The sequence below is a fragment of the Copadichromis virginalis genome, linkage group LG11 (genome assembly GCF_057382275.1).
Source record: "Copadichromis virginalis isolate Kocher_CV1m ecotype Utaka linkage group LG11, C_Virginalis_male_GT1.1, whole genome shotgun sequence".
NCBI classification, from domain to species: domain Eukaryota; kingdom Metazoa; phylum Chordata; class Actinopteri; order Cichliformes; family Cichlidae; genus Copadichromis; species Copadichromis virginalis.
In genome coordinates this window covers 25100865-25127614 of record NC_140628.1, presented here as the reverse complement: position 1 = coordinate 25127614, position 26750 = coordinate 25100865, and the positions used below count along the sequence as shown (strand labels likewise).

General features: G+C 42.2%; 2 protein-coding genes and 1 long non-coding RNA gene across 3 annotated transcripts in view; 2 read left to right on the top strand and 1 right to left on the bottom strand.

The window, feature by feature from the left end:
• Nucleotides 1–25935, bottom strand: part of grin2db (glutamate receptor, ionotropic, N-methyl D-aspartate 2D, b) — a 64028-nt gene extending 38093 nt beyond the window's left edge. The window contains exon 1 of the mRNA XM_085471530.1: nucleotides 25688–25935. The gene's annotated coding sequence lies outside the window, so the exon portion shown is untranslated. The remainder of the gene's footprint in view (nucleotides 1–25687) is intronic.
• On the top strand, nucleotides 10616–15485 carry LOC146698749 (uncharacterized). The gene is made up of 2 exons (XM_085471529.1): nucleotides 10616–11023; nucleotides 11496–15485. Exon 2 carries the CDS (start codon nucleotides 13734–13736, stop codon nucleotides 15483–15485), a length of 1752 nt encoding a protein of 583 aa, XP_085327655.1. The 5' UTR covers nucleotides 10616–11023; nucleotides 11496–13733.
• LOC146698748 (uncharacterized) lies at nucleotides 18003–19737 on the top strand. Its single transcript, XR_014922714.1, has 2 exons — nucleotides 18003–18870; nucleotides 19343–19737. It is a non-coding gene; the product is annotated as an uncharacterized LOC146698748 (long non-coding RNA).
• Nucleotides 25936–26750: the final 815 nt, after the last annotated feature.

The following is a 26750-nucleotide window of genomic DNA, read 5'->3' as shown; positions in this document are numbered from 1 at the left end:
ACACACACACGAGGAATGAGAAGGAGTGGGAGAGAACGAGTGAGAGATTACAGTTCCATTTGATTTTCTAACGTAAATTAATCTTTAGTTAAAATGCTTTTTATTCTCTTCCATTTTAGTATGCCCCCCCTAATTTTAAAAACCATCCTCTTCAGTCCCCTGGAGCTTCCTCCAGACAAGCGCTGGATACTCCAAATGTACTTGGCAAGAGGCTGCCCACAATCCAGGGATTGCTTTACGTGGGATCACTTAATCAAAAGGTGTATAGATTTCTGTTTCTTACTGAAAGTCATTAAAGGCAAGTTATCTATTATTGTAGAGTCGTTTCTTAAACACGTGTGCGTTATTAGGTGAACTGCCTGGACCTTGTCTGTCATCTGCAGATGCAATAAATATGTAACGGAAAATCTGAATTTATGGAAAAGTGCTTCCTTTGATTTTTTTTATTTTTTATTTTTTTACCTAACCACAACTTTAAATTCATCACGGCCCCTCAATCATTATAAGCTCTCTAAATCATTACATCAGCGGCTCCATTAAAACTATGTGCACTGTGCAGTGTTGATCTCTCCGTTTGTCAATCAATCTTGTAATAAGCCGCTTACTGTAGCTACAGTTTAATTATTATAATTTTTTTCTGCTGAGGCTGTTTAGTTTGTCTTTTTAAACAAAGAAAGTGGCATTTACAGCACCATAGACAGCCAGCGTACATGCCAGTGACTCTTAGAAGCAAACTAAAAACACCTTCAGGAATATTTACCGGGTACTTAAGAGCAGAGCATATTCTTAGGCCGACAGAGACAGCTAATCAAGAAGATGAGAGAGAAAACATTCACACAGGCAAGCCAGTCTCGTCTTTCTCTTCCAAAATTGCCAGCCAGTACTTCACAATCAAAACACATCTTATCATATTTCTGCTTAAACATTTGATTTACTCTGCATAATGCGCTTGCTGCCATTTCAAATCATTACTTATAGGAATTAATGGCGAGTGTATGTGCAGCTTATGCGAAAACTCTCTCCCTGGTCTGTGAAATATCAAAATAGGTTTGCAGCTTTGTGCAGCGGAAGGCAAATCAGCTTTGAAGGTACAGTACATCCTTCTATAAAGGAGAACAGCGAAGCCTATATTACTCCTGCCAAAGCTAAAGGGACCAAAAAACTTGTATAGCCTCTGAACACAAAAATGAAATTGATTCTTGGTGTCAGTGCGATGGTAGGGAAACAATCACAATGTTTAAGATCACCTACTCCCCCTTCTCCTGTATGCTCGAGCGCCTGCGGTGACTGTAGAAGAGCACGTCCTGAGAGAGGTGGGGAGCTCTTGGGTAGATGTCAGTTGCTGGCATCCACACTTCTCAGAGCCCCTTTCACACTGAACTCCAATGGAGGCAGCGTGCCAGACCGCGCGCTGCATCGGATCTGCTGGGAAACGTGAGCGGGGATGGGAGTTTGAGTAGTCTGGAGTTTGTGCAGTGTGGAGTTGCGGAAGTGCGGTGTTCAGCGTTGTGTTTAGCCCACAATGAGGCTCTGCTGCTCATTCCTTGCTGTCACGCAGAGTAATGGACCTGCTCTCAGCTGCCTGTGGCACGAGCTGCACTGAATCAGCTTAGGCCATTTTCCACAGCCAACACACACAAGAAAACATATCTGAAATATATGCAATCTAATAAATACTGTGCTATACTCTATTAGAAGAGATTGCAGCTTCTCGCTCTAAGTGCCTAGGTTAAGAAACACACATTCATGAAGATGAAGACTCAATTCATCTCCTTTTTTTTCATTTGTCCACATTTAAGCCCGACAGTGTACTTGAGAAAACGGCCATGTGTAGCCTCAATAATTTTCTTTGGTACATAGCTCTACTGTACTAAAAGATAAGATAAAGTGCCAGCACAGTGTGGTGTCCATAGTGTGCATATATGTGAGTGTATCAATGTGTGTGTGTGTTGTGGGGGATAATATGGCAGTGTGTGGGAGCGGAGGAATGAAGAGAAGAGTGCAGCTGGAGCTCAATGCTCCTCGTGTTAATTGGCCCATACTTCAATCACAGCCACTGGAGTGTGTCCTCTCTGACGGAACAGATCCTCTCTCCCTCTCTTTCCCCCCTTCCCAATATCGCACCCTCTCTCTCTCTCTCTTTCCCTTCCCCCCTCCCTCTCTGTCCTGCTGCACTTGTTCATCCACTCACTCATGCACTCTCACTTAACACACACACACACACACACACACACTCCCTCACTCAGTCTGTCTCACTAAGTCACGTTTGGATTTTTTGGTGTTTTACTCGTTCATTCATCCTCTCATTCATTCATTCATTCATTCATTCATTCAGTCTCTCTACCACCTCACTCTGCAGCATGCCACTGTAACCGACTCTCCTGCCCTCTCTCCTTTCCCTCTGTTTTCCTCTATCGCTCCCCATTCTTTCCCTTCACGCACGTCTTTGTCCTGCGCTTCTTTCACTCTCTGCTTCCTCCCCTCCCTCCCTCACTTACTTCCTCTCTCCCATTTCTCTCCGTCCCTATCGCTCTCTTTCTCTTTGATCCCTGTCGAGTAGAAGAGCCACCAGGCAGGCGAGCGGCTCTTGTTCCCATTGTGCATAGTGTGCAGAGTGATCGACAAGAAGCTCAGCGTGCAGCAGTAGGGCGTACAGTGCTCTGTGTGTTTCTACTGCATGGCTGTAAACAGCAGTAGTAAAGCTTGCTGCAGCCACAGCTGCCCTGCTTGGACTTGCAGAGCTGTGACTATCATAAGCCATTCAAGGAAAAAAAATCACACAGGCATCTATCAGCTCAGCAGGTCCTCAAAGAGGAAAGACAAATCACAATATGTTGCTTCTGTTATGAGACAGCTTTGCATATGGATTGTTTAAATTTAAGGTTAGGTGATATAGAAGATGCGAAATAAATCGAGTTTGCCTCTTTATCAAATAAAAAGAAACTCTTCGATATTAAGTCTCAAGGCCGCCGCTCTACTTTGTCTTCCCACAAAATGCAAATTTATATACTGTATATGATATTATTTCATATAAGCTGCAGCACTATGTGAGATGGGAAAGCAAAATCTCCCCTTGGCTCTTCATGCCAAACATTTGTTTCTGGCAGGTAGTCTCCACATGTCCTTTTCATATTTCGTAACCCTTTGGAAGAACAAAATGAAACAGTCACCTTGACATCTCACTTTGATGTTTCTTCACAGCAAGACGGCATTTTATTCTGACATTTCAAGCTTCCATGTGGTCGTACAAAATGCACCTCACTCCGAGGTTCAGAGGATCTTGCCTTTAATTCAGGCTTTTTTCTTCTTCTTTTTTTTTACGTTTCGGATTAAACTCTCCTGCCAAGAGACAGTGTCAATTAATTGGGCTCCACTTCTGTACATTGAGGGGATAACTTTCATTACTTGAATGGGAGAACACTCCTTGTTTCTCGTCCCTCTATGGATTGATGGAAATGAGATGAAGCTGACCTTGGACCCTGCCTCAGTGTTGCACTAACAATTCACTGACCTCGTTTTTTAACAAAAAGGAAAATGTCTCTGTGGTTTCTGGCACACCAGACACACAAAGCAGTGACGGGAAAATCACATCCATTACGGATGATCATTATTGAAATATTTGACATTATCCACATCTCATCTTTCTAACTCGCACCATTCAGGACAGAGTGTATAATTACCTAAGTGGAGAATGCCTTTTGATTTTGCTTATTATGAACCTGCACATGCCGGGTAATTGCTGTAATGCTCAGAAAAAAATGAACTCACGTAACCTGAGAGGAAAAATCAGCTGATAAAATTCATGGCCTTTAATTTTTCTCTGTAATAAAGCCTAGGCATCTTAAATTATCCACACTCTCTTGCTTTCCCCCTCTCTCTCTTTGGTTTTGTGTGTGTGTGTGTGTGTGTGTGTGTGTGTGTGTGTGTGTGTGTGTGTGTGTGTGTGTGTGTGTGTGTGTGTGTGTGTGTGTGTGTGTGTATTATAAGTCAAGCTACAGGCACATAAATCTGTTTACATGGTCATATTTTGAAGATCCTGCCTCACTTTTCGGGATAAAAAGCATGTCCTCCTAACATAAATCCTTAGTTTAAGAATTATGTTTTGTCCAAGTAGTACTTAGGTTTAGGTTAAGGGTACATGTACAGCAAATAAGTCAGTGCTATGTCCTAAGAAGTGATGAAAACACAACTATCTTGTGTGTGTGTGTGTGTGTGTGTGTATGTGTTATCTTTTAACCCCGTCATTCATTTAATCCTCGGGGCATTTCAAGCTCACACACAGAGTGCTTTGAGCTGCACAGTCTGCATAAACAAAATCAATTTGTGTATGAATGATGAACAGAAATATTCTCTATTCTCTATTTTATCTTCTCCCTCCCTCAAACTCACAACCAACACATCCATTCAGTAAACATCGGCAACAAATGATCTACTACTCTCATGAGTTTTCAGACATAAATACCAGCGAGGTCATAAACTTTCATGTGGAAAGGCCAGCGTCTGGGGAGCTTGCAGCTGGAATTTGTACCTTACAAAGCATTATTTCAATAAGTCTAAATGGCCTATACTAGCTTTACTTGAATGAATGAAAAATGGTTTTGTAGGGAGACTACATAGCTTATATGTCCAGTGCTAATGCTGGTAAAAGGAGCAAAGGTATTTCATTTTCCCAACACAAAAGGCAGCAAAGGACTGCAGTGCTGGTGCCTGGCCCTCCCTTCTTTTCCCAGGTTGACTATGATATCATATAATTTACTCCTTCTAATGTACATATAAATTGTTTTTGTAGTTCCTCCCCCCCCCCTCAAATCTCTTAAGATGTGCTTACAACGCACAGCCTGGGGGATTATCTTATTACGTTTGTTTTTAAAAGGAATAAATTCTCACTGCACAACCTGCATCCAGAAACTCCGAGGGCTTTCGGTCTAGGGAAAATAGCTTCAATATTAGAGCACTATCAATGCATCTAATAATAAAAATGCATTCATACTGAGCATTTACATAACATACTGTACATTCATGAATGAAATGCTTGACTGATTGATGTTTTTAACAAGCACTGAGACTGAAATTAGGAACAAAATGGATGGAGGAGTCACAGCATACGTGATGAGGCAGTCGACATAAGCCTCGGAATATTCGCCATTTAGTGGCATCGCATTAAAGCATTGAACAAATACCACGTTTTTAAGGATTGAAGCTAAACAGATTATTTTCCCACTCTAACTCGAACCAGTAGTCGCAAAGCCACACTGTTGCTTTGCTTCCATTAATTCCCTCATTGATTGGCCAGACACTGGGATCACCTAGCCAGATCTAAATCAGTCACTAATTAAAAGAGCAAGATGAAAAGCAGCCGACACAGCAGCCCTTCAGGACCTGTAAGGTGAAACATTCTTTAACAACTACAAACTAGGAAGCTGCTCAAGACTCACAGCAGAAAAAAGCACCTGGCTCTGCATAGTAATGATTCACAATCTTATTCTGGGGATAAACAGATTAAACCGGTGTGGGAAACCTTCACTGATAACTATTGTGTCTTTGTACAAGGTCACACACAGGCAAGTGCCAACGCACACAGTTGCACAAGCAGGCGAGCGTGCTCAAGGTTTGCACGTACGGGTGACTGTGTATAGCTCGTCTGTGACACTTACACAGGCGTCCAAATGTTTAGGAAAATTTAAAGTGGGAGAAATATTAAGCTCGTCTCATTCCAAGGAAGGTGCCAAATGTTGCTGAATCAAGCTGGATTCCTTCTGCATGAATTTGAAGCCGCGTAACAATATTGGATGCAGGTCTGAGCTGCATTCACAGCACATCTGGCTCCACCCACGCTCATAACCAAAGGTGTTAGCAACACTTCTGTCAGCCTATCGTCTGAACATTGGTGGATCAGGAAATGTACTCCGACGCAGACAGAGCAACCCTAACCAGCAAGGGGAGAAGAATATAAAGATCGAGACCAGCAAACGTTTTCAGGGTCTGATTTATAGCTTCAGTGGGAAATCTATGCCGCAACCTACGACGTAACCGCAAACCCCTCTGAACCCAACACCGGAATCCATCCATCTATCCCTTCTCTTCCGCTTATCCTTATCATGGTCACAGGGGGCCTGGAGCCTATCCTAGCTGCCACTGGGCGAGAGGCAGGGTACACCCTGGACAGATCACCGGTCTGTCGCAACTCAGAGAGACACACATCCATTCACACCCGCATTCAAACCTATGACCAGTTTAGAATCACCAATTAACCAAACCTCACTAACTGCAAAAGTTACCTGCCTACCTACCGCAGAAGCCTGAATCAGGACTCAGGGTGATTTTCAATAATAAGAGGTGGTGAGAGGTTAGTGAAGGGGATGTCAGAGCCCCGCTGTGTTCTCTTCACCCTTGGAGTTCACTAATGCTATGATGTTTGCTTCACAGTAACAAATATGAAATGTCTGTCTTCTCCATTTTTTTAAAATCCTGACATATGAAGCTGTGGTATCTCATCAGAGATGTGCTCAGTGGGCTGAGATGGCCACAGCTTTTTCAGCAGATTTCATATTATCGTTTACAGAATGCAATTATAAGCAGTGAGAAAACGGTTCATGTCATGAGATATCAAAAATTTCTGACAGCTGTGCTTTTGTTATTAGAGGAGAAAAAACCCCAAGAAGGAAAAAACTTCCCTGTGGTGGCTTTGGTCTCTGCCACAGCAGCCCATCATGTGCACAGTGCGACTTGTCTGCAATCACTCACCGTGCAGGTAAAGCTTGCAAAAGTGAAAGGCAACCCCTTTTGCTGCAACCGACATGTTTCAAAAGGCACAACGTTGACTTAGAAAGCAAATAGTCTTCATTTGCAGTTTACGTCTCACTTTGCACAAGCACTCGATGAGTAGCTTGGAAGTCAGCTCGGACTTTGCAAAGTACGAGCAACCTGCAAGTGAGCAAAGCGATCGCAGTGATGTTTTCTGTGGTGCACCATATTCTTCTTTCTGACCAGTTTCACCTAGCGACTGGGCGTTTGGCTTCAGCAATCGATTTCACAGTGACTGCCATCAGCTTTCAGCAATTATTCACCAAACAGTCAGGGAATATACATTTTTTCCTAGTGATCTGTGTGACTCTCAAGACCTGTGTGACAGGGCCTAATTTACATGTAAATAAATAACACCATTAACCCACAACAATAAAGTTTCAGCCAATATCATGCAGGTTTTTATCATGCCAGCAAAACACAACTGAAAGATGGGACCCAGAGATGGCACATCCCACTGATGCTTGATCAGATTGGGTATTTGGAGAGTTTGGAGTTCGGGTTAGTGCCTTGGGCTCTTCAACATGTTCCTCACAACAATCCTGACCACTCTGAGTGCCAGATATACAAAAAGAAGCACTCTCTGTATTATAAAGAGAGCGCAGTGACAAGATTGTGTGTAAAAGGTGGGAACTCAGAGGTTTGTGCGGATGACCCTAATTGCACCAATAGTTAAAGCTTATTTTTGGTATTGAAATTAATTGACCGCACGTCTGATTAGAAAACAGGACAACATTTGTGAATAACCTGTAAAGCTAACCACATCTATCAGTGCTATTTGGGGATTGCGCTATGTTGCCCAATTTAGTAACTCTGACCCTTAGTGTTGTGGCAGAGCACTTTATCCTTCTGGAGGAGGCCACTGCCACTGGGGAGTGTCTTCAACACCCTCTAGGTGTTAAAACAGCATTCACGTGAAAGTGTGTTTTATCACAACTGTAGAAGTCTCTATGCTAATTTTAGTCATATCAAAGAATATCTTAACCAGTTTTCACATCCATTTAGTGTCATTGCCTTATCAGAAACTTGGATCAATATGGAAAAAGGAACAGACTTTGAACTGGAGGGTTATGAATTCACATTTATAACTAGGCGAAACAAAGGAGGAGGAGGAGTGGCCTTGTATGTGGACAAATCCTTGAAATTTAATGTGGTGGAAAAGATGACGATGGTGATTGATAATGTACTAGAATGTATTACAGTTGAAATTTGTAAAGAAAAAAGTAAAAATGTAATCATTAGCTGTATATACAGAGCTCCAGGTAGTAGTATTGAGACATTTAAAGACTGGATAGAAGAAACATTTATTGAAATAGCTCGCAAAAAAGTTTTCATTTGTGGAGACTTCAATATTGATTTGCTAAACCCAAATAAACATAAAACCACTGAGGAATTTATAAACACAATGCACTGTATGAATCTATTCCCTAAAATTACTAGACCTACCAGGATTACATCACATTGTGCAACTCTCATAGACAACATTTTTGCAAATGACATTGAAAATAAGACTGTAAGTGGACTCCTGATTAACGACATAAGTGACCATCTTCCAATTTTTACAATCTATGATAGGAATTACAAGATCAATAAAATGGACAGTAAAAAAGAGTACAGACGAGTAAGAACAGAAGAAAGAATGAATGCATTTAAAAAAGATTTATTGAAGGAAAACTGGGGTGAAGTATATCAGGAACAGGACGTTAATAGTGCTTATAATAAATTCCTTAGAATATTTACATTACTGTACAATACCAACTGTCCAATAAAGCAATATAGTAGGAAACAGAAATATAGGGACTGTCCATGGATAACAAAAGGTCTGCAAAATGCATGTATAAAGAAAAATGCTCTATACAGAGAGTTCTTAAGAACGAGAACTAAAGATGCTGAAATCAGATACAAAAGATATAAAAATAGGTTAACTAATATACTTAGATTTAGTAAAAAGGAATACTATAAGAAGCAATTAGATATAAATAGAAATAATAATAAAAGATTATGGGAAATCCTGAACAGTGTTATAAAATGTGGGACTGGACAAAAGAACTATCCCAAGTATTTCATTTGTAATGACCATGAAGAATACAATATGGATGTTGTGGCAAATAGTCTCAATGAATTCTTTGTAACTGCTGGACCAAATTTAGCAAGAACAATCACTCATCCTGGGAAAGCACAGGAAAAACCCGATACACTGATTGACAGAAATCCATATTCTATGTTTCTCACAGCCGTTGATGAAAATGAAATTCTTGAAATTGTCAAAAAATGTAAAAATCACAAATCTTTGGATTGTAATGATATTGATATGATAGTGGTTAAAAGAGTCATTGAGGCTATTATAAAACCATTTACATACATCTGTAATTTATCATTTCAAACTGGTCGATTTCCAGACAGAATGAAAATAGCAAAAGTTATACCTCTATACAAATCTGGAAACAAACACCATTTCACAAACTACAGGCCTGTCTCTTTACTACCTCAATTCTCAAAAGTTCTTGAAAAACTGTTTAAAAACAGACTGGAAAAATTTATAGATAAACATAAACTACTCACTGAGAGTCAGTACGGATTCAGATCAAGCAGATCAACATCATCGGCACTATTAGATTCAATAGACAAAAAGCAATATGTGGCTGGGTTATTCATAGACTTGACAAAGGCATTTGACACTATAGATCATGATATATTAATAAGAAAACTGGAACGTTATGGTGTCAGAGGGGTAGTTTTAGATTGGGTCCGGAGTTATTTAAGTGACAGAAAGCAGTTTGTGAAAATAAATGGTGGTTGCTCCTTATGTATGGACATTGCTTGTGGTGTACCCCAAGGGTCAGTTTTGGGTCCAAAATTCTTCAACTTGTACATTAACGACATCTGTAAAGTGTCCAAAGTATTAAAAATGGTTCTCTTTGCTGACGATACAAACATTTTTTGCTCTGGTGATGATCTGCAGAATTTATTGGAGGATATGACTAATGAAATAAGTAAAGTGAAGTTCTGGCTTGATAAAAACAAATTATCATTAAATTTGAATAAATCTAAACTTATGTTATTTGGAAATAGTAGTTTAAATACAAATGCAAAGATTCAAATAAATGGTGTTGATATTGAAAGAGTCAGTGAAAATAAATTTCTGGGGGTAATAATAGATGAAAAACTTAACTGGAGAGCTCACGTAAGATATATTCATTCCAAAGTATCACGAAGCATTGCAGTACTAAACAAGGCAAAACAGGTATTCGACAGAACATCACTTCATATTCTCTACTGTTCACTGGTTTCACCATACTTAAGCTATTGTGCAGAGGTCTGGGGCAATAACTATAAAACCACATTACATTCACTTTTTACTCTTCAAAAGAAAGCAATTCGAATCATCCACAATGCAGGTTATAGGGAACATACAAACTCACTATTTTTGCAGTCTGAAATATTGAAAATTGACAATATAGTGAAATTCCAAACAGCACAAATTCTATTCAAAGCAAAAAATAAAGAACTGCCAGGTAATATTCAGAGTATGTTTTTTTTGAAAGAAGGAAGTTATAATTTAAGGGGTTTTTGTAACTTCAAAACAATGAAGGTACGTACTACAAGAAAAGGCTTTTGTGTTTCTGTTCAAGGAGTGAAACTATGGAACAAACTGAATATGGAATTAAAGCAATGTCCAAACATAAAACTGTTCAAAAAGAGTTATAAAAATATGATCTTCTCGATCTATAAAGAAAAGGAAAATATTTAAATTAAGTGAATGTCTCTATTTAAAAACAAACAAACAAAAAATTCATGATGTGATTGTAGCCCAGTGGCAAACAGATGGAATTAGAGACTGTTTATTGTAATTATTATTAAAGGTGTTTTATTTTGTTCAGTTAAAAGCACTCATGATTGGAGAGAGACTCTAAAGAAAAAATCCAAATTATTTTGTATGGAATTGCATTATTTGTGTTATTTATTGATTTATTTTGTTTCTCAAAGGTTATTTTTTGACCTGGATACAAATGCAGTCCAACCAATGGGATTGTTTGTCCCGCCTTGTTTTTCATGTTTGGTTGCGCTGCTAAGGCTGCTTAGACCACACGCGCCATAGCAGTACCTGTGGGGAAAACGTGGTAGCTGTTGAAACAGCGAAGCTGTTGGTGTCTGCTTGATTAGCCGCCAGATTTGGATAGCCGAAGCTAGTTTTATGAATACGAAGTGCTTTGCACTGGTGAGTAACGAAACTGTTATAGCCGCTGATCGGCATCCTGAAATGTTAATGTTGTTCGCTTCAAAAAACAAACGCTAATGGTGACGGTACTATGCAAGTAGCTAGCGAGTGTGCTAAACGCTCACTCCCGTTGTTAAGTGTTAGTTGAGAACTTATTAGCTGTTGTTAGGTTAAGGAAAAAACAGTATGTCTATCTGTTGTATTGAAATGTTTTATTGTGTTACTTTTATTCATCACTGTTGTTACTTGACCGTGAGCAGAGTATATTGAGTTTGCTGCTTTTAATGAGCAGTGTGAATTGCTTTAATGATTGGTGATAGCTACATTGCCATGTAATGAAAACGTTTAGAATTTGATTAGTTGTACAACATTAGAAATTGAAACACATTTTGTTCATGATTTATACTTTAAACAGAAGTGTTAGTTAAGTGTGAACCGTGTTCATTTGAAGTAATTCTGACCTCACTCTTAGGTCAGGTTTTTTGAGTTGGAGAAAGGAGCCGAGACTCCTCGGAGAACATTGGATTACAGACTTTGTGGAAATCCGCAGAAGAGGAATAATTTTCCATTGCAATGGATGGCGAGCCACAGCCCATTTGGAATTGAATCTTGAAGTCTGGTTGCCTGAACTGTGGTAGGACAAAACAGTGCAAACCATACATCGATCGTGGACTGAACTCACACCAATAACTCACCAGATCACCAAACAGGCCTGATCTGGATCCTATTGACACTTTAAAAGACCCGGGTCTAACATTCTTTTCTTTTTTATTTTGGGTATCTGTGCGCGCACACACAATTTTGGTTGTTATTGTAAAGGCAATACAGTGCACAAATTTCAAATACAGTTGAACTATTGCTTCATCATTTGCAGTTGTGTTTTCATTGTGGTTACCCATCCTCTGGGCTCCTGTCGTTCCTGAAATCTTCTGATTTGCCCATTGTTTATATATTTTGTTACATACTGGTTACAGTGTAAAAGTGGCGAGCCAGCCAGGAGCCTTGAATTAATGGGTGACGATAGTGAAGCATATTTTGTGTGATTGAGCTTTTGGTAAGACCGTCTGTCGCACCAAAAGATGGATTTTGTTGAAAAATTAGGTATTAAGGTCCCAAATGCTGTCATAGTGCGTGGGGTAACAGGATCAGAAAAGGATGAAGAGATTTTTGAGTTCTTAAAGCAGTACGGCTCTATTAGTAGGGTCCTCACCATTGATGATCAAGTATCTGAATTCAACAAGGATCAGATAGTGGAGTATAACTCAGGAGTAGCAGTGCAAACATTAGGACCCTTGTTGCCCTATGTCCACCCCTCAGCTGCCAATCCTGATGTAGTATTTTCTGTACATGCTTTGACAGATGTTTATTCCCAGAGAGTTGGGGGGAGTGTCACAGATACTTACCTGAGTGAACTGCGAGGAATAGCCAAGCTAAGTGGGAAAGATTTTGAAGAGGTACTGAGAGAGGTGATGACAAAAATTGAAAAGTCTGTGGGTGTCGCCGAAGAAAGTGTTGCACTCAGTACTGAGGTTGAAATAGAGGAAGTTGATCATACTGACAGGCCCAGCCAGACCCCTGCTACTTTTATTGAATCAGCTGGTATTTCAGTCTGTCCTAAGCTTGGCCACGCTGATGATGAATATCGCACACCGACTTTAAGCTCTGGAACCAAGAGATCCCTGACTGTAAATCCTGGTGAGCTTAACCCACCAGACGTACAGAGAATTGTGGTTGAACACATTGTAAAGAGTGATGATAAGATGTCACGTACCCATTCCACCTTGAGACTGAGAGCTTTTTCTGGGAAGATTCCCCGGCCATATAATGAAGCTGATTATGATACTTGGCGCTCTCATGTTGATTTAATGATGGAGGACACTTCTGTTTCTGACTTGGAGAAGACTCATAAAATTCTCGAGAGCCTCCTCATTCCTGCTTCAGATGTAGTTCGACATCTTGGACCTGAAGCGCCACCATCTACCTACCTGCAATTATTGGAATCTGCCTTTGGCACAGTTGAGGATGGGGAGGAATTGTTGGTGAGGTTCATGAACACGTTGCAAGATCCTGGAGAAAAACCCTCAGCTTACCTGCATCGCCTGCAGGTGGCATTGAACCGTACTGTACGCAGGGGAGGTGTACAGCCACAAGAGGTCGACAAACACCTCCTGAAACAATTTTACAGGGGTTGTTGGAATCATGACTTGCTTGCTGTCTTGCAGCTAGAACTTAAGGATCGACAACCCCCATCACTCGCTGAGCTTTTGTTGCTGCTGCGTACTGCAGAAAGTAGGCAAGAAACAAAAACTAGTAGAATGAAACGGCACCTTGGTACTACCAAACCTAAGGTTGTCTCCCATAGACAGAGTGTTCAGGAAACAAGCGAAACACAAGCTGAATCTGAATCAAGTGACCTAAGTAAGTTAAAGAAGCAAGTTGCTGACTTGAAGAGTCAATTGACAGCACTCATGAAACAAAGAAAACCCACTGCTTCTAAGAAAGAACACATGCAGAAAGATGAAACTAAAAAACCTGACCATGCAAAGACTGAACCAGGGCCCCCTCCACACAGCGCTTTAACTGTAAAGCCAAAACCGTGGTACTGTTTCCGTTGTGGGGAGGATGGTCATATTGTGGCCACCTGTGAGTCAGATCCAAATCCTGCCCTGGTAGCTGCTAAAAGAAAGGAACTGAGAATCCGTCAGCAGTTATGGGAAAGCCAACACCGAAACACACCTTCGTTAAACTGAATTCAGTCCCTGTCGTGGGACAGATGGGGACTGCAACGGGTCAAACACGTCCCGCTGATAAGAAGCCTAAAGTGACCACTAAGAAGGGTGCCATGTTAACATTGAATGCTGAGCGTGGTAATTTCAAATTACCCAAAGGTTTAATAGGGGCGAAAACTACAGCACAGGTTCAAATAGAGGGCAATTGTGTTAGCTGCTTAATGGATACAGGCTCTCAAGTCACCACTGTTCCCCAGTCGTTTTACAATCAGAACCTGTCACAACATGAGATCCGGCCTCTCTTTGAGCTTTTGGAGGTTGAAGGAGCCAATGGCCAATCTGTGCCTTATCTAGGCTACATTGAGATTAATGTTGTATTCCCCAAAGAGTTTTTAGGTGCTGAGGTTGAAGTCCCCACACTAGCATTGGTGGTTCCAGATGTTCGTACAGTCCCCCAGCCACTAGTTTTGATAGGTACTAACACACTAGATCTACTTTACGAACTCCATCGTGATACCTGTCCTGAAGAGTATGAACCATCACAATATGGTTACAAAGCAGTGCTAAAGATTTTGGGGCTGCGACACAGGCAGTGCAAGGATAACCGCCTTGGTCTGGTCACCTCGCTCGGAAAAGACCCCCAGCTAGTTCCAGCAGGACAAACCGTAGTGTTAGAGGGGTTCATTGATGTAAACAGTCATACCACTGAGAAATCTGTCCTCTTAGAACATCCCTCCTTGTCAGCACTGCCAGGTGGGGTGTTAGTTAAACCTTGCCTCATTGACTTGCCCCAGAAAGCGCCATATAAAGTGCCAGTCGTAATGACTAATGAGCTGGATCATGATGTTGTTATTCCCCAGAAGTGTGTGATTGGGGAAATCAGTGCATTTCATCGTGTTCTCTCACATGAGCATTGTGTGGTGACACCAGATTCTAGCACCAAGCAGAAGCTAGGCCTCAACTTCAACTTCGAGGACTCACCCATAAGTGCTGAGTGGAGAGAGAGAGTAGCACAAAAACTTGCCAATATGCCGGAGGTCTTCGCGCAAAATGACATTGACTTTGGGAGAACTAATCAGGTAAAACACCAAATCAAGCTATCTGATGAGACTCCATTTAAGCACAGGGCACGCCCCATACACCCAAATGATCTGGAAGCTGTCCGAAAGCACTTGCTAGAACTTCAACAGGCAGGTGTGATCAGGGAGTCCACATCACCCTTCTCTTCTCCCATAGTGGTGGTGAGGAAGAAGAATGGGGATGTGCGTCTCTGTGTTGATTACAGGAAGCTCAATCTGCAAACAGTGAAGGATGCTTATGCACTCCCAAACTTGGAGGAGACTTTCTCCACGCTGACTGGTTCCCAGTGGTTTTCTGTCCTCGACTTAAAATCTGGTTACTACCAGATTGAGGTTGAAGAGGCTGACAAACCGAAGACAGCTTTCGTTTGTCCCATTGGATTTTGGGAGTTTAACCGTATGCCGCAGGGCATTACGAACGCTCCAAGCACATTTCAGCGTCTCATGGAGAAATGCATGGGGGATATGAACCTGAAGGAGGTTCTTGTCTTCCTTGATGACATCATTGTTTTCTCTAAAACGCTGGAAGAACATGAGACCCGACTGATCAAAGTTCTCAACCGTCTGAAAGAGTACGGGTTGAAATTATCCCCTGAGAAATGTAAATTTTTTTCAGACATCAGTGAGGTACTTGGGACATGTTGTGTCTCGTAATGGGGTGGAGACTGACCCTGAAAAAGTGAAGGCTCTGCAAACTTGGCCAGTGCCTACTGATCTGAAAGAACTGAGGTCTTTTCTTGGTTTTGCAGGGTATTACAGACGCTTCATTAAAAGCTATTCTAACCTAGTGAAGCCCCTCACCAATCTGACCTCAGGTTACCCACCCCTTCGCAAAGGTACCAAGCCCAAAGCTAACACTCCTCAGTATCATGATCCGAAAAAACCCTTTGGTGAGCGATGGACTCCAGAGTGTGAACAAGCTTTCCGAGCGATCATTGAAAAGCTAACTACTGCTCCGATCTTGGGTTTTGCTGACCCCAAGTTGCCCTACACTCTCCATACGGATGCCAGCACTATGGGGTTGGGTGCTGCTTTGTATCAGGAGCAGGAGGGGCAGATGAGAGTAATAGCATATGCTAGCCGAGGTTTGTCCAAGAGTGAGTCTCGCTACCCTGCCCACAAACTAGAGTTTTTAGCTCTCAAGTGGGCAGTTACAGAAAAATTTTCTGATTACCTCTATGGTAGCCAATTCATGGTTGTAACTGACAGCAATCCCTTAACATATGTTCTGTCTACAGCCAAGTTGGATGCAATGAGCTATCGTTGGCTAGCAGCACTCTCCACGTTTAACTTCCAGCTTCAGTACAGAGCTGGAAAGTTAAATTCTGATGCAGACGGTCTTTCAAGACGACCACATGGAGAACTGCTCAATGACACAGTTTCACAAAAAGAGCAGGAACGTATACAGCGGTTCACTGAAACACATCTGTCTGGTCAAGGAGTCACTCTTGGCCCAGACGTGGTCCCAGCTATCTGTGAGAGGCACCTCATTGGCTGTAGCCCAAGTGAAAACAAAGAGATGGATTGTGCTTTCACCCTGGTAGACTCTTTGGCCATGTCTGTATCTGCTATACCAGATGAGTTTGTGAATGAAGATCAGTGTGGTGGGTTACCAGTTATTCCCCATATGCCAGTAGAGCAGCTAAGGGCAGAACAACGAGCTGACCCGTGTTTGAGGGAAATTATAGCTCAACTCGAGACTGGGGACAAGGTTCCACCCACCGTTAGAAAGCAACTGCCCGATATTCCCTTACTAATCAGAGAATTCAGTCGCCTTGAGCTACACAATCAAATACTGTACCGAACACGACAAGATGGAGGTTGTGTAACCTGGCAACTTGTTCTTCCAGAGCAGTTTCGAGACACAGTCCTCCATAGCCTCCATGATGATATGGGCCACTTAGGGATTGAACGCACTCTCGACCTGGTGAGAACAAGGTTTTACTGGCCAAGGATGGCTGCAGATGTTGAGAAAAAGGTTAAAACCTGTGATCGCTGTGTTCTGAGAAAATCCCTTCCTGAAAAAGCTGCTCCTTTGGTCACCATAAAGTCCACCAGACCTCTTGAGCTTGTTTGTATGGACTTTTTGTCCATTGAGCCTGATAGGAGCAATATTAAGGACGTCCTCATACTTACAGACCACTTTACTAAGTATGCCATTGCCGTCCCAACTCACAATCAGAAAGCTCAAACAGTTGCCAAGTGCCTGTGGGATAATTTCATTGTCCATTACGGCATTCCTGAACGTTTGCATAGTGACCAAGGGCCTGACTTTGAGTCACACATCATCAAAGAACTATGCAACATCCTGGGTGTTCACAAGATTCGTACTACGCCCTACCATCCTAGGGGAAACCCTGTAGAGCGTTTTAATAGGACGCTGTTGAGCATGCTTGGCACATTGGAAAACAAGGACAAATCACAGTGGCATAGCTTTGTGAAACCATTGGTTCATGCGTACAATTGTACAAAGAACGACGTTACAGGGTACTCACCTTATGAATTAATGTATGGCCGTAAACCCAGATTGCCCATTGACCTGGCTTTTGGTCTTCCCCTCAGAGACGACGGCTACAAGTCACATTCGCAATATGTGCAAAGTTTGAAGTCACGTCTGGAAGAGAGTTACAGGATCGCGGCACAAAACGCAGCAAAAATTGCTGACAAGAATAAGACCAGATTTGACTTGCGTGTAACCGCTTCTAAATTGGAAGAAGGAGACAGAGTTTTAGTGCGTGCTGTACGCCTAAGAGGGAAACATAAGCTTGCTGATAAGTGGGAGTCAGATGTTTATGTGGTGGTAAAGCAGGCGGGAGATCTCCCAGTTTACACAATAAAACCTGAGAACAGAGACGCTCCTTGGCGAACTGTCCATCGAGATCTCCTACTCCCTTGTGGTTTTGTCACACCCACTAAGGAGAAGCCTGTTATGACAAACTCCACACGCAAGCCTGTAACACGGCAATCAGCTAAACAGTATGATGAGACTGAACCTTCTGAGACAGAGGAGGATACCGTTTGGTTTCGTGAGAGGCGTCCCAGAGAAACCATTCGATTCACCACATTGTACGAGATTCCAAAATCATCCCCTGACACCGATGATGGTGAGGCAGCACAGATAAATTTAACTGAAGACTGCTTAGCTGTTAATGATACGGTAGTCAAAGAAGACTTGTCTCATGGAAATGCAGAAATCATTTTGGAGGATACTGCCTTGGATGCCGTGAGTGAAAAACGCTCAGCTGCTGATGTACCTGGAAGTGGAAATGACTTAGCAGACACATCCACCTTTCAGGGAGATGTTCTTCTAAGCAGAGAAGACTCTGACAGTGAGCCTGAGGCCTTTAACAAAGAAGATTCACAACAGAGCGTGGAAGGTGATAAAACGGACACTCTTCGACGTTCAGTGAGGAATAGAGGTCCGCCAGAAAGACTGCAGTACACCCAGTTGGGTAATCCACTGATATCTATTGTGCAATCCTTATTCCAAGGCTTGAGCTTAGCTTTTACTGATGCTTTGCAAGAGAGTAAGGAGGTTGGAACTTACCAGGAGCCACTCTCTCAAGTGGTGAGGTCACAGCCATCTCCCATGCAAAGGGACTTGCATGAATTTAGGAGGGGAGAGTGTAGCCCAGTGGCAAACAGATGGAATTAGAGACTGTTTATTGTAATTATTATTAAAGGTGTTTTATTTTGTTCAGTTAAAAGCACTCATGATTGGAGAGAGACTCTAAAGAAAAAATCCAAATTATTTTGTATGGAATTGCATTATTTGTGTTATTTATTGATTTATTTTGTTTCTCAAAGGTTATTTTTTGACCTGGATACAAATGCAGTCCAACCAATGGGATTGTTTGTCCCGCCTTGTTTTTCATGTTTGGTTGCGCTGCTAAGGCTGCTTAGACCACACGCGCCATAGCAGTACCTGTGGGGAAAACGTGGTAGCTGTTGAAACAGCGAAGCTGTTGGTGTCTGCTTGATTAGCCGCCAGATTTGGATAGCCGAAGCTAGTTTTATGAATACGAAGTGCTTTGCACTGGTGAGTAACGAAACTGTTATAGCCGCTGATCGGCATCCTGAAATGTTAATGTTGTTCGCTTCAAAAAACAAACGCTAATGGTGACGGTACTATGCAAGTAGCTAGCGAGTGTGCTAAACGCTCACTCCCGTTGTTAAGTGTTAGTTGAGAACTTATTAGCTGTTGTTAGGTTAAGGAAAAAACAGTATGTCTATCTGTTGTATTGAAATGTTTTATTGTGTTACTTTTATTCATCACTGTTGTTACTTGACCGTGAGCAGAGTATATTGAGTTTGCTGCTTTTAATGAGCAGTGTGAATTGCTTTAATGATTGGTGATAGCTACATTGCCATGTAATGAAAACGTTTAGAATTTGATTAGTTGTACAACATTAGAAATTGAAACACATTTTGTTCATGATTTATACTTTAAACAGAAGTGTTAGTTAAGTGTGAACCGTGTTCATTTGAAGTAATTCTGACCTCACTCTTAGGTCAGGTTTTTTGAGTTGGAGAAAGGAGCCGAGACTCCTCGGAGAACATTGGATTACAGACTTTGTGGAAATCCGCAGAAGAGGAATAATTTTCCATTGCAATGGATGGCGAGCCACAGCCCATTTGGAATTGAATCTTGAAGTCTGGTTGCCTGAACTGTGGTAGGACAAAACAGTGCAAACCATACATCGATCGTGGACTGAACTCACACCAATAACTCACCAGATCACCAAACAGGCCTGATCTGGATCCTATTGACACTTTAAAAGACCCGGGTCTAACATTCTTTTCTTTTTTATTTTGGGTATCTGTGCGCGCACACACAATTTTGGTTGTTATTGTAAAGGCAATACAGTGCACAAATTTCAAATACAGTTGAACTATTGCTTCATCATTTGCAGTTGTGTTTTCATTGTGGTTACCCATCCTCTGGGCTCCTGTCGTTCCTGAAATCTTCTGATTTGCCCATTGTTTATATATTTTGTTACATACTGGTTACATGATATTATAGTATATAGTATATCAGAAATCTGTTCACTATTTTTATTACAAATTATATCAGTAAGGAAGCTGACTAAATATTCACTGATAATTTATGGGACAGGGGTGGGATTAAATAAGTGTATACTTCTTCCCACTCCCTTTCAACATGTAAATTAATCAGAATGTTTTTTTGTATGTAATTTGTATAGTATATTTTTTTTTCTCTCATTTCTTTTCTAAATGTACTTGTATATTGTTCACATGTTGAAATAAATTACCAATCAATCAATCAAACAAGAAAAAGAAAAACTAGTCTTAATGTGATTCATCTGGTCTGAGTGGAAAGGTTCTAATAAAAATCGCATTACCCACTTTTTCCACCATTATGGCATGACTAACATATGACTGATGATTCATCTTTGTCGAGTCAGTGATGATACTGAGTCAAATTAAAAGCTAACGACAGCATAACAGTGAACACTGATCCACACACATACTCACAAAAACTAGTCTTCACAAAGTGACATTGCCCCGGACAGTTCATGATAGGAGCTGCAAAAAGCTGACTTAATATTTGGGTGTAGATGACATGGAGCATATAGTGCCAAGAATTGATTTCCTTTCCGTCTCCTATACTGCTCCATGCAAAATGTGTGAACAAGTGTCCCTCTTTTCCCAAAGCTGCAGTCTTTTATAGAGTATATGCCACAGTTCACCACAGGACAGATCAAATAACAATCGCCCTGATGAGTCCGAACAAGGGTAGCTTAAGGACACGGTGGTTTATTGGCTCGTTTGACACATCAGATTCAAATTGCAATTACATAATTGAATAGAAGGCATTCGGTCCTAATTACCTTTAGAGATAGACTAAAGAGGACTTCGATGTGAGAAAATATTCGGGAGGAATAATGAAAAATCGCAACCTGAAATGAAAACAAATTAATTGTAATCCTGAGTTAGGCTAACAGCATCTGTGCACGTTGTACATTTCACTCTTTTCAGTGTCAAAAAAACGAAAAAAAAAGCAGGAGAGAGTCTGTAGAACTGTCTCAAATCACAAGGCCAGTTTTAGAAGCTGGAGCTATTTATGCAGAGATGAGGCACATTAAAACAGCACAGCAACATCAAACTATCTTCATCAGAGCCTTTTCTCCATCTCTGCGCTGACATTCCCTCTTCCTTCCTTGTCTTCCCCTCCTTGTTGTACTGTAGATAACACACTGTGCAAATTCCACTCAGGTGCAAACACACATATTTGCATTTTCAGCAGCTGTATGGTTGGCACCTGTTTATGGAGGAATTTCACATTCAAACTTAACATAAAAATAGTGCAAAGCTATTTTTATATGAAGTGATAAGACAATAAAACAAGTTTGACTTCGCACCTGGGACCTGCACCTTGTAAATCGCACACTGTACAAAGTCTACTATAAATGCCAGCTCCTGAGTTCTTTGAAAGGAGAATGACATTGAGTTTTAACAAAGCTCGCTCCGCATGCAGCTCGGGGAAGACTCACAGATCCGAAGGCATGACACAATAGCTCGGGATGACTTGAGACATGGACTGCAGACACAGCCTAACGTAGTTTTTTATAAATGCCCCCATTTCCTCTTTTTAATAACCACTTATGCTGTCATTTCCTGCCCCATCCATCATCATGAAGGACCGCACCACATTGCTGCAAAACGCTGCGCTCCGCAAAACATTCCTGCACATCTCTTTATTTTCTTTCATTACTTTTCTTCGTCCTGCCTTTCCTCTTTGTGTCTGTCAGTGTGTGCGCATGTGTCTCAATGCAGTGTGCACACAAGTGTATATATACAGTGTATAAATGTGCGCATCTCGTGGCCAAGGTCCTCTCTCATCCAAAACTGTGTGTTTGTGTCTGTTTGAGTGCCAGTATTCCTTTTGTGTGTATTTCTGGGGTATGCTTTGGTGTGTGTGTGTGCGTGTGTGTCTGACTGCATACCCATGGGTCTCTCCCTGAATGTACTTTTTGAGAGTTTGTGTGCCTGTGTATTGCATGCAGCCATGTGAAGCTGTGTGCCTGCTTTCTGCCTCCAGACTTGTATTCCCAAAACAAGCCGCGGGGCTCTGGCTCAGGTTTGTGTGTGTGTGCATGCCTGCTTGAGTGTGTGCACACACCTGTTAGACAACACTGTGCAAGGAGTGCACGCTAAATGTCCCTCAGTTTTGTGTGTGTCTGTGTGATTTTGTTTATCAGTGTGTCTGTCAGCCAGCCTGTCCACCTGTCCATTTGATTCTACTTCCCATCTGTTTGTTAGGTGACTATACAGGTGATATAGTCCAGGTATTTGAATGCACCTCTGAAGTCACTCTACTAAATGTAGCTCTATCAGCATAAAGGATTTGATACTGTACTACTGTATTGGATTTTCCAGTTATTTTAAATCATATTGAAAGCTATATTTGCACCACTTCCATCAACAGCTACTAATTCATTTACACGTTTATCCAAATACCTTATTCTGGGAGACGTCGCTCTCTAAAACATGGTTAACCAGATGATTTTTGTTTTTTTCCTCACACTTGTCACAATCAAGTGCATCATAATGTTACTTGTATAGCTAATTACTAGTAGATTGGTTGAGTTGTCACTGATAGCTTGGCAGCTGTAACGGAGCTAATCAGCAGAAATTTGAGGTACCTGCACTGATTTTACCAAAAAGGTTGTTTTGTTAAATCTGATTAGCAGACGCAGATTAAATTTGAATATATTAGAATTACTACTATACTCCTCTTTTTTCCTGATTTTAAATGGAAATGTAAAAATTTTGCTAGAAATAAAACCATAAATAAGCATCCTCTACTAAATGTACCTATTTGTAGCTTCATTAATGAAGCCTGACTCCTTCATTAACGATTTATAAACTTCCCTGTCCAGTGTGACGTGTGTTACTGTCTTTAAATACCCAGAATTTCAATGAAGGAAGAAAAGACACTGGACAAGCTGAAGCGAGAACATTTTGGATTTTTTAAAAATGTGTTTTTGCTTTAAAAGGTCTAAAATGATAGAAATTTTAAGATGTCTTATTATTTTTTGTGCAGGCAGTTAATTTATTATCTCAGCTATAACTATGCAGAATTTCACAATGGCACTTCCTGAAAAGATTCAGATTTATTAAATTTACTTTTAGTTGTAAGTCTTGTGTTGAGTGGCAGTTTCTTTTTTAAGCCATAACAGAACATCATTTAATTTCTAAACACCTGTATCATTAATAAAAAAAATGTTTTAAGTGATTTTAGGCATTAAAAGCTTGACGACTGTAGTATCCAATTTTACACTTTAGATCAATTTAAACTGTAGAGAAGAGTCAGTTTGATAAATTGTGTTCCCTGCTGATTTCAATGGAGGGCATTCTTTCCTGAAATTATATGGATTTGTTTAATGAGCACCAGTCAGAGGTGTTATCTTAGGAAAATACAGATTTGTCCTTAATGAGTTTGATTTATTTATTGCTGTGAGTAAGCCAACGAAGGGTTTTCAAATGAAAATAGCACAAGACAGTCAGATAATTCATCAAAAAAGGACATCTCACAGCCCACTCCCAACCACATGTATTAAATTCTGAGCTGCACTGCTGCAGGCCAAAGTGAATATGCAACACGTTTATCAATACAACCCAAAGAAGTGTCCAAAGGAGAAGACTGAGAGAGGAGAGTACAGTAATCGCTCCAAAACAGCGGCCTCTGATCTCGTTAAAGACTAATTGATGTTCTGTGCTAACGAGCTTTACCTTAAAAAGAACACTGGGTGCCACGTGTGCAGACGCTGGGAGAGGGGTTTGGGTGGGCGGCAGAATTGAGGAAACCATCCACTAACGTTGCGTTGAGCAAATGATATAAGGGCGGGCAGAAGGAAGGGGGGAAAAGGAACAGGAAACCTTGCAGCGGAAGTTACAGGTTGCAGAGGTGAGAGTTTTGATGGAAAGGATGGAGGCGATAGGGAACGGGGGACTGGGGGGAGACAAACGAAGCAGGGACTGAGCTAAGCTAAGAATCAATGAGATGAAATTGATGAAGAGCATGGGCTGAAGAAAACAAGCACACAAATGTTGACTCTATTGCTTCTCCTCATCTCTTCTCATGTGCTTTTCCAACTACACCCCCCCCCCCCCCCCCCGAGATTCAGTTCCAACCAACTCCTTCTCTTACTCTCCACCTCGTTTTCCTGCCTTCCCAATCTCTCGCCCAGTTCTCCCGCTCACATCCCTCCTCCACCCCCCTCCCCCTTGTCCTCACACCTCTCATCCTTGTCTTCCTCTCTCTGCCCCTCCACACCTGCTGTCTCTCTCATCCTCGTTCCCTCCCCTCCTGCCTGCCCCTACTCACAGCTGGTACAGTACAGCTCTCTCTGGGCAACTGTACGACAGATCGTCAGAGAAGGGGGGCTCTACTGACACTGAAAGCAACACTTTACGGGCAGCAGTGCAGGCAGCACACTGCTGCAGTACGCCTGTGCGTAGATTTCACAGGGTTTGTGAGGCAAAGTGATAAACTGTACCGAGCACGTCACCTGTGGGTGAAAGAGCTGATTGAAATGGATATCAGCTACAGAATTCAGCTGAGAGAGTGAAGGGGTGAGGGCGGCGGGGGGGGGGGGGAGACCAAACACCCCACAGAAACAGGGGAAAACAAACACATTAATTCCAATTTCCATCTGGATAAATGTTGGCCTCACAATGCATTGCCACTCTCAAACACTGCAGCAAATCTGTAATAGAAGCAACACTGTGCCTCTCCGTTTTACAGGTCAACAGCATGAGCTTCTCCATTGGTGGTCTCTTTGGGCCAAGGCCTATTTTTTTTTCTAGAAAATGACCGATGATGATGATGATGGTGTTGGTTGTGCCTGTTATTCACTCTATTAAAGTACCATAAGGCAAAAACAAAAGTTATTTGGGCACCCAAAGAGGTGCAGAAAATGTACATACAGAGTGAAATCTCTCACATACTCCTTTACGCAGCTGGGCAAAGAAAGAAAAAAAAAAAAGCAGAGAGAGAGGAAAAAACCGCCTGTTCCAGCTGTCTGAGAATGTTTGAGGCAAGTCAGCCTGTTGGGGGAAGATTCCTCGGTGGCAACAGAGGGATAACTGCGCGCTGCCATACGCCCAAATATTCAGCGTATCGGGATATAAATAGATCAAGAGGCAAAACTGATCGGCAATCTTGCGGGCTTAGCGCTATAGCTGTGCAAGACGAGCGAGCAGACGCGCTCACTCACACACAAACACAAGCACGCACTGACACTGACCACGCAGCCCGACAAAATGAGCATCAACAGATATGATCGCCTCAATTAATACATCCGCAGCAAAGTGAGGGGGAAACTGCAGCCAGCGCCGGTGTTTGAAGACTTAAACGGAACCCAAACTCTGTCTTTATTAATAATGCACAGAAATTTCCTGGCAGACAAAATCATAGCCTAAAGGTTTAGTCCATATGATTAATTGAACTACCGGTAAACTGTGTGTGCGTGTGTGTCTGTGTGTGTCATTAGACTACCTATCCCATCTGCTGTAAGGAACATATGCGTTAAGGTGCTTGTGAGTTCTCAGGCGCAGCAATGACAGAGGGGTCAAAGCCCCGGTGCGCCGGCCGTTTCCACATCTCCATCCATCCATCCATCTCTCCATCACCGGCGTCCGCACCCGACATGCCGACACCCGAGCCCGCTATCCCCGTCTCAATGACGCGTAGCACCCTCTCACTGCCCGAGCCGCAATTAATCTAAGCAGCAGCACAGAGTCTGTGTGCGTGGAGTGAAGCAGCGAAAAAAAAAGAAAAAGAAAAGATGCCTCCGCATTGCAAATATCATTAAAATAAATGTACTTACTGTTTTTCAGCAGCCTGTCCCCCCTCTTTTCCTGGGTCCCTCCATCCTTTTTCACATCCTTCCTTTTTGAGGTATCCGTTTTGCGGGTGTCCCCCTCTCGCCGCCGCCGCCGCCGCCACACACACACACTCACACACTCACACACACACTCACACACACACAGACACGCGCGCTGTGAAAATATATATCTAAATATATATATGTTCTACATGTATTCAATTTCTCCGATCTCTCTCTTTTCCTCTCCCTCCCTCTCTCCTCTCCTCTCTCTCTCTCTCCCTCTCCAGCTCTCCCTCTTTCCCCGATCTTTTGTTAAAATTCAGTATATGCGCCCCGTCACCTAGCAACCGTCAACCTCTCTCTCTCCCCCCTTTCTCTCTCGATTTCTCCCCCCCTCCCTCCCTCTCTCCATCACTGGCGACACGTGTTGAATGCTAAACTTAGCGGTCCGGAATAAAATTAATAAAGGGATGGACGCTCTATATATCCCCCCTTTCTCTGCCTTCCCCGTCTCCCTCTTTCACTGTCGCGCGTATCATAATGCAATATAAATATTTACTAGAACCACTCAGCCCTCTCATTGCCCCACCACCACCATCGCCACCTCCCTTGCGTCCCTCCGCATTTCCCCTCCCTCTCTCCCTCCCTCCATCCATCCATCACCGGCTGCCTCCCTGCATCCCTCCCTCGCCGTCCTGCCTTTTTTTCCCCCTCCCTCCTGCCTCCTATCGCCTCTTTCTGCTTCTCCAAGCAAAACGGAGGCGCCACACCAGCGTTTGTGGATCCACATGTGAGTGTCATCCTGCCTGGTGCGTCTTTGCATTGCATGGAGTGTGTGTTTAAATGTGTGTGCGCGCGTGCGCAAGCGTGCATGTGAATGAGAAATTTACTACAGTAGCATGTCAGCGACCATGTGTGAGCGGCTTGCGGAGGATCAAGACGCATGCAGTAGGATCATAACGCTGCAGCCGAGTTAGGCCTGAGAGCTGAAATTACACATTTATATTAAAGTAACTTTTCACAACCGTTTGCAAAGAGAAATGCAAATGAAACAGTGGGGTAA

Coding starts and splice junctions, on each gene's coding strand:
- LOC146698749 (XM_085471529.1), top strand. CDS start 13,734: ATGGGAAAGCCAACACCGAAACACACCTTCGTTAAACTGAATTCAGTC.